The sequence below is a fragment of the Lynx rufus genome, unplaced genomic scaffold, assembly GCF_022079265.1.
Source record: "Lynx rufus isolate CCGP_SWC_20201006 ecotype Redwood Valley unplaced genomic scaffold, mLynRuf1.p SCAF_18, whole genome shotgun sequence".
NCBI lineage: Eukaryota > Metazoa > Chordata > Mammalia > Carnivora > Felidae > Lynx > Lynx rufus.
Genome location: NW_025814832.1, coordinates 1,926,026 through 1,938,565, shown reverse-complemented (window position 1 = coordinate 1,938,565; position 12,540 = coordinate 1,926,026). Strand labels below are relative to the sequence as shown.

At 58.7% G+C, this 12,540-nt stretch overlaps 1 protein-coding gene across 1 annotated transcript; it reads right to left on the bottom strand.

The window, feature by feature from the left end:
* Positions 1 to 5,065: 5,065 nt before the first annotated feature.
* RTN4RL1 (reticulon 4 receptor like 1) lies at positions 5,066 to 11,559 on the bottom strand. Its single transcript, XM_047080858.1, has 4 exons — positions 11,439 to 11,559; positions 7,601 to 7,768; positions 6,832 to 6,935; positions 5,066 to 6,739 (listed from the first exon to the last, which is right to left on the bottom strand). The coding sequence occupies exons 1-4, from the start codon at positions 11,557 to 11,559 to the stop codon at positions 5,303 to 5,305; spliced, it is 1,830 nt and encodes a 609-aa protein (XP_046936814.1). The 3' UTR covers positions 5,066 to 5,302.
* Positions 11,560 to 12,540: the final 981 nt, after the last annotated feature.

Below are 12,540 nucleotides of genomic sequence, written 5' to 3'. Positions count from 1 at the left end.
GGTGCTTAGAAACTAACAGCTCTAATGAGCAATGAGAGCTGAAATGAGAGAGATAGGGGGCAGGCCGCATCAGAGCAGGCTGCTGCTGCTCTTGGAGGAGGCTGACCCACTTCTTTTGGAGGTAAGGGGCCTTGTGGACCAGCCCACTGAAATGCCACTTGAATTAGCCACTGCTGCCTGCACAGGGGTCTCTTCGTTCTCACCTCTCCCTCGCTGCTCTGGGAGGGAGCCCTGTCAACAGGGCACACGGCTACTGACTTCGCTTTCCCCTGGGGCATCCTCGGTCCCTTCGCCCAGGGAACATTTTAGGGCCACAAGCCTCCCTGGGTCCAGCGGTCGGTCCCTTTGAACGAGACAGGTGAGGACAGTCTGAGGGAGAAGGTACAGGTGGCCGTGCCTTGCGCTGAGCCTCCCTTTTGTTCCTGCCTTTTTGATGGTGTGGGGAGTTCTTCAGCCAACAATAGATGTTTATGTATGTTTTCTTAGAGCCTATGTTTATTCGCAGCCTGCAAAGGGGAGACCGTGAGATTTATTCCAAAAGTGCAGTGAGTTAAAAGGGACAATTAGGGGAGCAGAAAGAGATATCGAGCATGGAGCTGTAAAGGATATTTTAATGCACAATCAAAGAGTTCTTGAGATATTTTCCAAGTCGACAGAAGGTATAAGAAAATTGGCCGATTACAAGCTGATAGTGGGGGATTGGTGACATGGGGTGGAGGAACGGGCTAAAGTCCTACGTAGAGGAAGGTGAGCCCAGAGAGCAGACTGGGAGGACATGAGCCAGAATGTAGGCACAGCCAGGTCAAAAGGTTCAACAATAGATGTTGGCCTGGACGCCACCAAAATGGGCACTCACCTCAGTCAATCAAAGAATATGGACAGAGAAAGGCTGGCATCCCCTGGGTCAGTGTGGAGTAGGGCCCTGCGGAGCTGGGTCCCAGAAGGGACCAGTAGGGACAACCTTGGGAGTGGTGGTGGTGAAAATATGACGAAAGATTTGCTGCTGCCTCCAGGGAGCCCTCCCAGCAAACGTGTCCTCTCCAACCCCCAGCCCTACATCTCATCCTCTGAGAAGCTTTCCTGGCCACCCCCGCCGGCCCTCTCAAACTCGCCCGCAGGCCTTCTGGAACTGCATTTGCCATGGTGGCAGAGTGCTGGGTGATTAGTTAGGTGACAAGTTAACATTTGCTTAATGGGATTCTTGGCTCCCTGGTAATGAACAGCACCTACCAGGAGAGAAAAGGGAAGATGCAGTCCGGGGGGAGGTTGGGGGGGGGTGGTTCTAGGGATTGCTGACGGTCAGCCAAAGCAGGCACAGGTAGACGTGGCCGCGGGGGTGTTGGGTGGCCACGCCTGGAAGCAAGGGAGGGGCTGAGGGCTGAGCCCCTCATGGATGGGAAAGGGGGGGGGCACGGGAGATGAAGCGGCTGCGGGATACTTTCTGAGCTTGGAAGCAGCAGGTGTCTGGGAATGGGACTCCGGCCCAGGCAGATTTCCAGGGAGCGCTCCAGCTTGCTGGCACGAGGGAAGGATCTGGCTGAGCAGAAGAGGCAAGTTGGGATGATGAAACCCACTGTTGAGGAACATTGGCAAGCATGCCACGAGTGGGGACCGCGTGCCTGGAGAAACGCTGGGGGGTGGGGGGGGGTAGGGAAGAGGACTGCAGAGGGGGCCACACCTCCACTGCCGAGCAAATCCAAGTCCCTGAGTAGGATTCCCCCCAGGCTTCCCATTGCCAGTCTTGCCTCCCATGCCCCCCCACCCAGGGTTTCCAGCCCTTGACTCACAGCTCTTTGCTGATACCCCAAACCAGCATGGGGCTGCTGTGACCCTCCAGCCCTCTGCCTGAAATACTCCCCACACTCTTCTTTGGCCACCTCCTCATCCTCTGAGAGCCACGGGGTGTCACCTCCTCCTTGAAGTCCTCCTAGACTGTCCTCAGTTGACTTTCTCATGATTCGGGGCGCTAACAGAGGCACCAGTCTCATACCTGTTTCCACATCCAGATCCTGTGCTCCTAATAAGAGAGTCACATCTTCGCACTTCTATGTCCCCAGAGCCTAGGCCAATGGCTGGCACATGTAGGCCCTTGATCAGCACTTGTTGAATGAAAGGTAAGGAGCCAACTGAGCTCTGGGGTCAAGGGAAGAGCTTCTATGGAGAGCCACTGAGACCACCAGTGGCCACCCAGCCCCTCTCCCAGGCCACCCCCTAAAGTGGAGGACTGTGTGGCAGGAAGGGAGAGAGGGAGGAGGGGAGATCGTTCTCTCCCAGGGTGCAGGGAATGTGCTGAGCGAAGATGGCGGAGGGGCTGGCCCCATGGGGAACGAAGGAGGGGTGGCCTCAGCCCCTCGGAGGAGGACAGGATTCCTAGGGGCAAGAACCCACGTCGCCCTTCCCTGAACCACCCAGGAGGGACGCTGCGTCTAGCCCTTGGCTTGTCAACTTGCTCTGGCGCTCTGGGCAATGGTGTCATCGTAACTGCGCAGCGTGTGAGCCTCCGAGTGACAAGTGATGTCATCCACGATAGAGCTGCTTTTATTCCCTCTACCTCTTAGAGGAGAGAGCTGCTAAAAATATACCTGGCGTCCTGGGCCCCTCTGCCTTGCCTCTAACAACAGTCGGCAACCAGAGACCGTGCTGCACTTGACAGAAGTGGATCATTTAGAAAACATTAGCATTTCTCGTACTGACATTTCACTTTCATATTACAGGACTAAGTCTTTAAAAAAAAAAATTAATAAAGTGCTCGGACTCGATTTTCCCACTGAGGGCCTTGCTGTCTAAAGTTGGAAATGAAGTCAACAAAATAACAACATCCTCGGGTTCCAAGGGACAGCTGGGCCCTGACACCGGCCTGGGTAAGAGCAGGCAGGCCACCGGAGAGCAGACGATTTGTTCTGCCGTCACCGAACTCCCTTTAGTGCATGTTTCCAGCTTTGGACTGAGGAAGATTTGTTCAGCCAGGCCTGAAAACACAGCCCTCCCCTCTTTATCTGGAGAACTGCCTCCTTTCTTTGAAGCAAGAGAGGCAGGGACAGCCTCCAGACCCCGTCTGCTGCCGTCTGGGTTGGTCCCTAGCCTCCTGGAAACCCCAGTGGGCCCCGGGAACTGGCAGCTCCCTTCCAGGCACTCCTGAGCCCCCGAACAGTCAACAGCTCAGGTGCCGCAGGTGAGGCTCTTGGGCACAGGCCAGGAAGGATCCAGGACTGGCCTGCTCCAGGGAGAGCCACGGAGATTGGGCTGACCCAGCGCAGCCAGAGTGTAGGAAGTGAGTCATGTCTGTGAGGGCGAGGGAAGGACCATGGAACAGAGAACAAGCGTGTGTGTGTGTGTGTGTGTGTGCGTGCTCGCACGCGTGTGCACGTGTGCATCCCAGTGAGTCAGTGTGCCCCTGCCCCACACGGCTCCTCCCACCAACAAACGTGCTGTGCCCGGCCAGCCTCGCCCACCCCACCAAAATCTGGGATCTGCCACCATTTCAGGAATGCAGGGTTAGGAAATGAGAAACAGGGTTCTTGTCCAAGAGAAATTTTATTATTATTATTTTTCTCTCTTAATTGGATTCAGTGTTTCTTGTTCCTCACACACATCCTCTCTGGTGGGGAGTTCAGGTTTGTGGAAAGCTCAAAGGAGATTGTGTCTCCAGGGGCCCTGGCCGACAGCATGGCCAGACTTGACCAGAGCCGCTGTCCCCTATTTGGGCTTGCCTGCTCCACTCCCTGCACGTCCCCATTCCTGACCCCTGAGTCTGGCCCCCCCCAACCTCTGCCCGTCCCTGGGCATCTTCAGAAGGGCCAGGAGGGATGGGGCCTCCGTTATGCAGAAGTGCCTGAGATGGTTCTTGAAATGCCCTCTTGTCCCCCTTCTGCTAAGGCCACCTGATGCTCTCCCTCCTGCCACCTATACAGGACCCTTGCTGGGATGGCCATCAAAGAGCCTCAAGGAAAAATTCAGCAGCTGAGCCATGTTGGAGGCCTGGGCTCATGCCCAGAGTCTCCCTGGCCTGTCCAGACCGTTGCTGGCAAAACGCTAGGCTGACGACACTGTCCAGCCTGTTGGGCTAACACTGTGGATGCTTCCTGCCCGTCAGCAAAAGAGACCCAAAGTCCCTTCCTTCCCCTTCTCCATCAAGCCCGGCCCCCGGGCCTGGCTCCCTGATGTCCAATGAGCTGCTTCTCACTTCTCGCCCTGACGACAACAGCTAGCTAGTACGGTGGGGGTTATGGGATGCTCTGGGGCGGCAGCCGGACTTGTGTTGCATATAAAAACAAGGTGATGCTCTGAACATCTAAGAAGATTGGTCCCCTGAAGTGATTCTTGCTGCCTCCCCTTCTCCCTGACCCCTCCCACTGACCCTTTGCCCTAGGCCCTGGCAAGCCCAGGTTACACGGTGACTGTTGTTGCCAGGTTGGGATTCTAGACAAAAAATCCTGTGACTCTTTTCTTGCTAGAAATCACCAATACAATCCTTAGTTCAACAGATAATAGTTTTCCGTATAGTTTATAAACATGAGAAGACATACAGTCTGGTAGGGGAGCGGGGCGGGGCGGGGGGGGTGGCCTGTGCATTTGTGTGTATATATATGTAGAGAGTGTGTATATATATAAGTGGACGTAGTTATAAAACTGCACCTCCTGTGAGAGCCTCACTGCACTTGACGCAGTTCTAAATTTCAGCCTCTGATGATCTTTCCTTTGGTAATTGGTTCTTGGAGCCCAGCAGCTAGGCCTGGGTCTGCCAGGGTAGCCTGAGACGTCAGGAATGAGGCCTTACCCCCGAGGGAGGGACTGAGGGTCGGATTTAGGGCAGGCTGACTACGTGGCCTCAGGCAAGAGCCAAAATGCCACCTGCTCCTGTGCTCCCAGGTGGCTGGTGGAGCCAGCCTCTTGGGTGAGCCTCGTCTGTTCTCCTGAGTCCTGCTTCCTCCAGGAGTGGCGGGGGGCCCTTCAGACCTCTCCAACGACCGGGATTCCACAGAGCCCAGCTCCTGTGGGGCACCGTCCCATGGTTGCTAATGAAGGATTCACTTTGCGTGCTTTAACCGCCTTGCTGGATGGGTGCTGTCCATGGGTGCTCGGCAGGGCCTGGCCGGGACAGCAGGGTGTGATGCGCTAATCCCTTCCCACTTGGGGCTGTACACTTTGGGTTTATAATCCACCGGGCAGGGCCCAGACAGCAGCCAAAGGCTTTACCAGCCTTTGCCTGAAACCCAGCAGATCCTCCGCTTGTTAAAAAAAAGAAAAGAAATTCTGTTCCTTGGTGGACATTGGCAGTGCTGGGTGCTGGGGCCTCAGGTCCTCAGCGGAGAGTGACCACCAGCCCCAGTATCCAGGCCAGGAGCGAGGCTCCCAGGGCACGGCCCGAGGAGGCCTGCTGCACCCCGCTGGGGGCACGGATGGGGGTCCTGCGGGCACACTTGCCCTTCCGCTTGGGCCGCGCCGTGGGCATGATGTCAAAGCTGAACTTGTGCTGGTAGTCGGGGGCGTAGTCCTGCAGCTCGGGGGTCTGCTTCCCGGCGCCTGCCTTGGACACCTGGTTGCGATTCCTGTGGCTGGTGCAGTTCTTGCCGGGCTTCCTGTAGCCCGGCCGGGAGCCCGGCAGATGGCCGTGCGGGTGGCCCTTGTCCCTGGCGGGGCCGTGGGGTGGGTAGTGTTCCTTGCGGGCGGCCCTGTCGGTGGTGGTGAGCGTGTGTGACTTGATCTGGTGCGGGGACGCCGGCCCCGTGCAGTTCCGGAAGTCCTCGGCCCTCAGCAGCTTCAGGTCCTGGCCTTGCCGTGACTCGGGGGACACACAGGGGACAGCAGAGCTGGAGCCGCGGAACCTCCGCAGCCATTCCCACAGGGAGTGCGCCCGGCAGCCGCAGTCCCAAGCATTCCCGTTGAGGCGGAGGAACTCCAGGGCGGCCAGGGGCGCCAAGCAGTCGCCCTGCAGCTCGGAGAGACTGTTGTTGAAGAGAAAGAGGGTGGTCAGCCTGCGGAGGTCGTGGAAAGCCTTGTGGTGGACCCACCGCAGCTGGTTCTCGTGCAGCAGGAGCCGGTCCAGGTTCACCAGCCCCCGGAAGGTGTCCTGGCCCAGGCTCCACAGCTTGTTGCCATGGAGAAACAGGTGGCTGAGGTTGACCAGGTCCACAAAGATGTCGTCCTGGAGGTACTCGATGTGATTGTCCTGCAGGTAGAGGTACTGCAGGCTGTGCAGGCCACTGAATATGCCTGCCGGCAGGGCACTGAGCCCGCACTTATAGAGGTAGAGGGCGTGGAGCTTCACCAGGCCCTGGAAGGTCTCCGGGGCCAGCGTCCGCAGCTGCCGGTTGTCGCCAAGGTCCAGCTCCTCCAGGTGCACGAAGCCCTCGAAGGTGTTGGGGTCAATGTAGGTGATGTTGTTGGAGTAGATCCACAGGGTGACCATAGCGGGGCTGAAGTGGCCCTGCTGGAGGAGGGTGATGCGATTGTTCTGCAGGAAGATGCGTTCGCTATCCTCCGGGATGCCCTCGGGGATGGCGGCAAAGTTGTGCGCCTGGCAGCTGACCGTCATGGGTGCCGGGTAGCACACGCAGTCCCGCGGGCAGCCGCCGCCCAGGGGCAGCTCCCCGGCCAGCAGCAGCAGCAACAGTTCCACACAGCACCCTGGCGGGGAGACAGAGCACAGCCAGGTCAGGGTCGGCCGGGGGACGCGGGGGACAGACAGGGTGCGGGGCTGGTGGGTGTGCCACCCTCCCAGGCCAGGCTCTGTCCTGGCCTGCGCCGAACCCGGCAGTCTGGGACGGCAGTCCCCTGGGGGAGGCTCCAGATGGGAGGAAGGCAGGGCTCAAGCCCAAGCCAGGCCCGCACCTGGCGTGAGATAACACTGGGGCCCTGCACCTGTACTGGGGGTTCTATTCCCCAGCCTGGGCTGCCCGCCATCCTTAGTCCTGCCCCCTCAGGCTCCGTCAGCCCTGCGGGGGGTGGGGGGTGGGGGTCACAACCCCAGGCCACAGAAGCCAGCCTCTGGTTCCTGTTCCAGCTCTGTCACTCACTCGCTGTTATCCACATGAACAGATAGTGGGACAGACTCCGGGTCTAGCAAAGTAAACATACTGAGGCCTGAGGAGTCTCTGTATTTATTCTCAATAACAAGGCAAGCATGCATGCACGATACCAAAGTTCATCTCAAAAGAGGTCTCATTTACCATGCCTCCCGCATCCTCAAATATGTGACAAACTCTCTGGGCCTCAGTTTCTAAATAATACTAGTTGTCCCCTCCAGCGCCCTGAGGATGTACTAAGAGGACCCATGTGTGTGGACTGGGGGAGGCATCAGGGTGGCCAGGCTCTGCAACCCCCCCACCCCCCACCAGGAGCAAGCTGCTGCCCCCCATCAGGTCCACCTTCTGGCCTCTCCCCTCTCCCCACCTAAACTCCCAGGCTGTGGCTGCAAACCAGGCCTCGCCTCTCGACTGTCCCGAGCATTTCCTCTGTAGCTTCCCTCTAATTGGGCATTAATTAGGCATTCGTTAATGGATCCTTAAAATAATTTATTTTCGGATGTGTCCAGGCTGTGGTCGGATAATAGCCCCGTGCTCATTATCGGAGCAGCCTCATTATGGACGATCATCATTACCTGCCTTTTTCCAGGGTCGCAGCTGCCCCAGGCTGCCCGGCAGGCGCGCCGGCGTGGGAAAGACAGGCTCCAGGCTGGTAGAGCCCCACCCCGCAGGGCCCGGCAGCCACCTCATCCCCGCCTGGGTTGGCCTCTTGCCCGTCCCTTCCAGCTTGGCCAGCCGGGCCTCTGGGGAGAGGTCAGGGCTGCCGGCAGCTCAGCCGAGTCTCGCTGCCGTCAGCGATGCCCAGAGCATGTAGAAAGAACCTACCCTCCCGGCCGATCTCAGACCCGCCCCACTCCCAGCCTCACAGGGGCCACTGGGCCAGGCTCTGAGGCCCTGCTGCTGCCCTAGTCTGATGGTCAGGCTCAGGCAGGCCTAGCCACCACCCCCTCGTTCCTGGCAGAAATGGCATCGTAAATAAGTGACAGTTCCCAGCTGTTGGGAGTTATGGGCTCCCAGAGAGTGGCAGCTGCTTCCCGTCCCCCTGTAATCACCCGGCTTCCACCAAACGTTTCCAACATAAAAATCATCGCATATAATTTTGTTTTTGCATAATTGGGTTCGGTTGCGATTTCAGAGCAATTATGACCTCGGTGGCAGTGGTGGCGGTGGCAGTGCAGCTGTGAGGAACCTTCCTGGGCTGGGCTCCTGCGCTCCATGTGGCTCCTGCAGTGTCTTCAGTCACCACGACCATTGCACAGCCTGCAGGCTAAGCCTGAGGCTGGTGCCTCCGCAGCCTCAGTTTCCCTCTCTGTAACGTGGGTAGGAGATGATCGCTATGCTAGCCTGCCCCACGTAGAGGCTCGGGTCTGACCTCCAGGCCCCCCCACTCCCCACCTTGGTCTGGCGGGGGGGGTCCCAGCCCCGCAGGGGGAAGCAAGAGTGTGAGGGGACAGGAGCCTGGACCCCAAGCTTCAGCTGACTCTCGGGGAGCCTGCCCGATGCCTCGAGCCACCGAAAGCCAGGGCTGGGATGAAGGCCCAACTCACACTGTCTGCACCTTCCACAGAGACTGACACTCCCTTTCCCTACTCTCAGCTCGCACTCCTTACCCCTGGCCAGGCTGCTGTCTCCCAGGGACCCTGCCCCCGGGAAGCGGCCCCTGCCCCACCGCTCGGTGGGGCGATCACAGTGCTCACTGTGCTGAAAGGGACCAGGCCACGGCCACGCACCTGTGGTTGTGGGACACACACTGCCACACCAGACCCTGGGGGTGGGGGGTGGGACTGCAAAGAAAGAGGCTTTTCCTGAAGTCTGGCAGCAGAGGGACACTCACTGTGGGGGGTAGGGGTAAGCTGTGGCAGGCTCAGCACTAATACCACTCGACATTTGTGCAGCTTATGAAGTTTACAAAGTGCTTCTGCTCGCGATGCTCTGATCCTCAGAATTACTGTGTGGTCGTAGGGGGTTCTCCTGCCCCCTGACCTGATGGGGGCAGACGACCCTTCTCCCTACTGTTGTGGCTATGTCTCTGTGAGGCCCCTGGGCTGGGGTTCTCTCAAATGTCCCCAGAAAAGCTGGGGGACCCCATGGAGAGCCACACCCTTTCCTTAGACAGGTGCCCCAGGGAATATTGGGGTACAGGGAAACCAGGCGGAGATCCCCATTTCGGGGAAAAGCCAAATGCCCAAAAATCCAGGCCGGGGCAGAGCGGCCAGCTTGTGAACACACTTTGGCAGGTGTGTTGGGTAAATGCAGGACCCAGGGCAGGAGCCACCCATTCCCTTCCTCCCAGAGGGTCCCAGAAGGAGGCAGGAGCCCCAGCCAACGCTTGGAGCTGCTCTCCGTCCTTCAGTACTGCCCAGATGCCAGGGACCCAGGCCAGGGAAGCTGCCCTTGCACTACCCCTGCCCCCTTCCACTGGGTGCTGGGGTGGGTCTCAGCTGAGTCTGCTTCTCCACCCCGGAAGCTGGTCACATCTCCAAGGCCCCAGACTAGCCCTCCCAGACAAGCTCACCCACCTCTGGCACCCCTGCCTGAGCCGGCGGGTGCCCTGGGTCTGGATCATCACCCTGCTGGGTTTCTTTCCAGGCAGGAGCTACAGCTTCTCCTGTGCCCCCTCCGTGTGCTGGTGGGAGCCCCAACCCACTGATTGCCTGATTAATGTACTAACACCGAGGCCGGTGCCTTTGCCGTGCATTTTAAGACTGCAAATTAGCAGCCATGTAAGTCTCTGAGGAGGAGCCTTGCGCCCCCTTCCATCTGCTTCCTCAGCCCCCTCCTGGGTGCGGCAGGGGTTGCTCTGCCTGAGGGGGCTGAAGAAAGCCAGGCTGGGCTCCCCCTTCCTCAGGCTCTCCTCCTTCAGCTCTCCTCCAGGGGCATGCACCCGGACTCCCAAAGCTCCTGGCCACCCCCCCCCACACACACATCTGAGCTCACCTGAGGCTCCTCTGCCTCATTCATTCCTTCCTCCATTCAATATTTGCCTCAAGTCCTGGAATGTCCAATGTGATAGGGCAAGGAGGAGCCCAGGGGTGAGCCAAGGTGAGTCCTCCTGGGTTCATTAGCAGATAGGAGGTCTCACAATACCAGGCAGTCTGACCAGGTGCCGGGGCCCAGAGCAGGTGCTAATGTGTGTGTGTGTGTGTGTGTGTGTGTGTAAGAAGCTCAGGAAACGTCCCTGCTGCCCCTACACCACCTCCTCCACTAAGCCCTCTGCTCCCCTGCCAGTATAGAGGATACACAGTAGAGATTCTATTGTTTGCAAGTTCTCCTTCCTCCAAACCCCAAAACCCTTCACCCGCTGGGCAGCGGGTGAGTGGCCTGAGCATGGTCAGCACCTCACCCAGTCTATTCGGCAGCCCCAGATGTGCTTATGCATGTCCCTGTGGGGCTGGACCTAGCGGGGTGGGTGGGAAGGGCATAACAGGAAGAAGGCACAGTGTGTACAAAGGCACTGAGGTATGGAAACCGGCAGTGTGCCCACATCTTACCCCAGTCCCCCTCAATCAGCCCCCAAGTAGCCAGAGATCCCAAAGAAGCTGTAACACCAGCCCTGCTAGGCTGGGGAAACCCAGGCCTGGGGAGGCCAGAGAGGTCCCCATTGGAACCAGCACTGACAGGACCCCTGCTCCCGTCCCAGGCCAGATGTCTAGAAATGTCTAGAATGGCAGGGGTCCTCAGCTTCCCCCCCAGGAAGGGAGCTAACCAATGAGGACCCACTCCTAAACATGCACCAGGTTCTTTACATGGAAGCCCCATACTACCACACCACTGCAGAGGAAATGAGGCACCCGCAGAGAAGTGGCCACACAGCTGGTGAAGAGGGTGGGAGAGCAGGCCTCACGCCCCTGACCTCAAATCCAGGAGCTCCAAGTTGCATGGGGCAGGCAGGGCAGCCTCATCTGACCTGAGTCAGACCTCATCAGACCTCCCCCTGACCTTAGTCTGCAACCTGCTGGCACCAAAGCGGCCACCTCTGTCGACATTCACGCAGGGACAGCCCCATGGGCTGGAATCCCCCCAAGGCCCCCAGGCAGGTCCCTAGGGGCTCTCTGAGCCTCAGAGACTTGTCAGCCATGTGGCCTATCCTTCCGGCTCCACAGCCCGCCCTCCCTCTGCACAGGGCCAGGCATCCCCTCCCTCCTGCCCGGGCCTTGCCAGCTGCTCTTCTCTAAGCCAATCGATGCTAACCAAATGGCTCTGCCGGTCAGATAACAGCCTCGGGCCAGGCTGGCTGTGCTCACAGAGCGACTGGCGCCCCAGGCCACTTGGCACTGTCCCCGCATGCCGCACCCAAGTGCAGGCCACTTCCTATAGCGCCCCCGCCCGGCCCAGCCCCGGAGACGAGGCAGCCAGCCTGGGCAGAGCAGGGCTTCCCTTCGCAGGCCCCCGCTGCAGATGCCTGTAATCCACCTGCCTCCCCATCTCTCCGTCCATCCCACACAATCTGTCCGAAGGTGAGCCGCTGTTCCCCGGCCCCCCAGGCCTCCTCCACGCACATCTTCTCCGTCTCAGGTGAAGGCGGCTCCTTCATTCTGGCAGCTGGGGTGAGAACCTCAGAGTCACGCCGACTTCTCTCTCTCACCTCATACCCAGTCTGCCGGGAGCCCTGTGGGCTCAGCTTCAGGACATACCCAGAACCCACCCTCGTCTCCCGGCCACCACCCCAGCCGGGGCCGCCATCATCTCTTGCCTGGCCCATCGCCATAGTCTCCTGCGTGGTCCCCGGGCTCCCACCCTTGCCCCTACATCTCCACTGACACAGCAGCGGAAGTCTGAGTCAGAGCACGTGGCGCCTCTGATCAAACCCCCTTGGCCCCATCGTGCTCAGTAAGACCTTCTAGTCCTCACTGGGGCCCTGGCCGCCGCCTCTCCTCCCTCCCCCAGCCTTTTCTTCTCCCTCTTTTCACGTGCTGGGCACGTCCTGCCTCCAGCCTTTTGCTGCTCTCTCCTTCTGGAGCACTGCCCATGCTCCAGGATACCTGTGGGGCCCCTGCCCTCACCCCAACATTGGGGTCTCTCACAGAGTCACTTTCTCGGTCAGGCCTTCCTTAGCAGCCTGTCTTATTTATTTTTTACGTTTTTTTAGAGAGAGACACCACAAGCTGGGGAGAGGGGGAGAAGGGTAGAGGGAGAGAGAGAGAGAGAGAGGAAGAGAGAGAATCCCAAGCAGGTTCCATGCTCAGCCTGGAGCCTGATACGGGGCTTGATCCCACGACCCTGGGATCACCACCCAAGGTGAAATCAAGTCGATTGCTCAGCTGACTGAGCCACCCAGGCACATCCCCAGCAGCCTATTTTAAATGGTCTCCTTCAGTTTAATTTTCCTCCCTAACATTTATGTTCTTCTAATAAAGTACATCATTTATTTATTTCTCTTGTTCCTTTTCTGTCCCCTCCCACTGACAGTGATTTTGTCTGGTATGTTCCCTGCTGTGCCCTAGGCCTAGGGCCTAAAACGGTGCCTAGAACACAGTCATGTCTGTCTGTCTTTCTTTCTTTCTTTCTTTCTTTC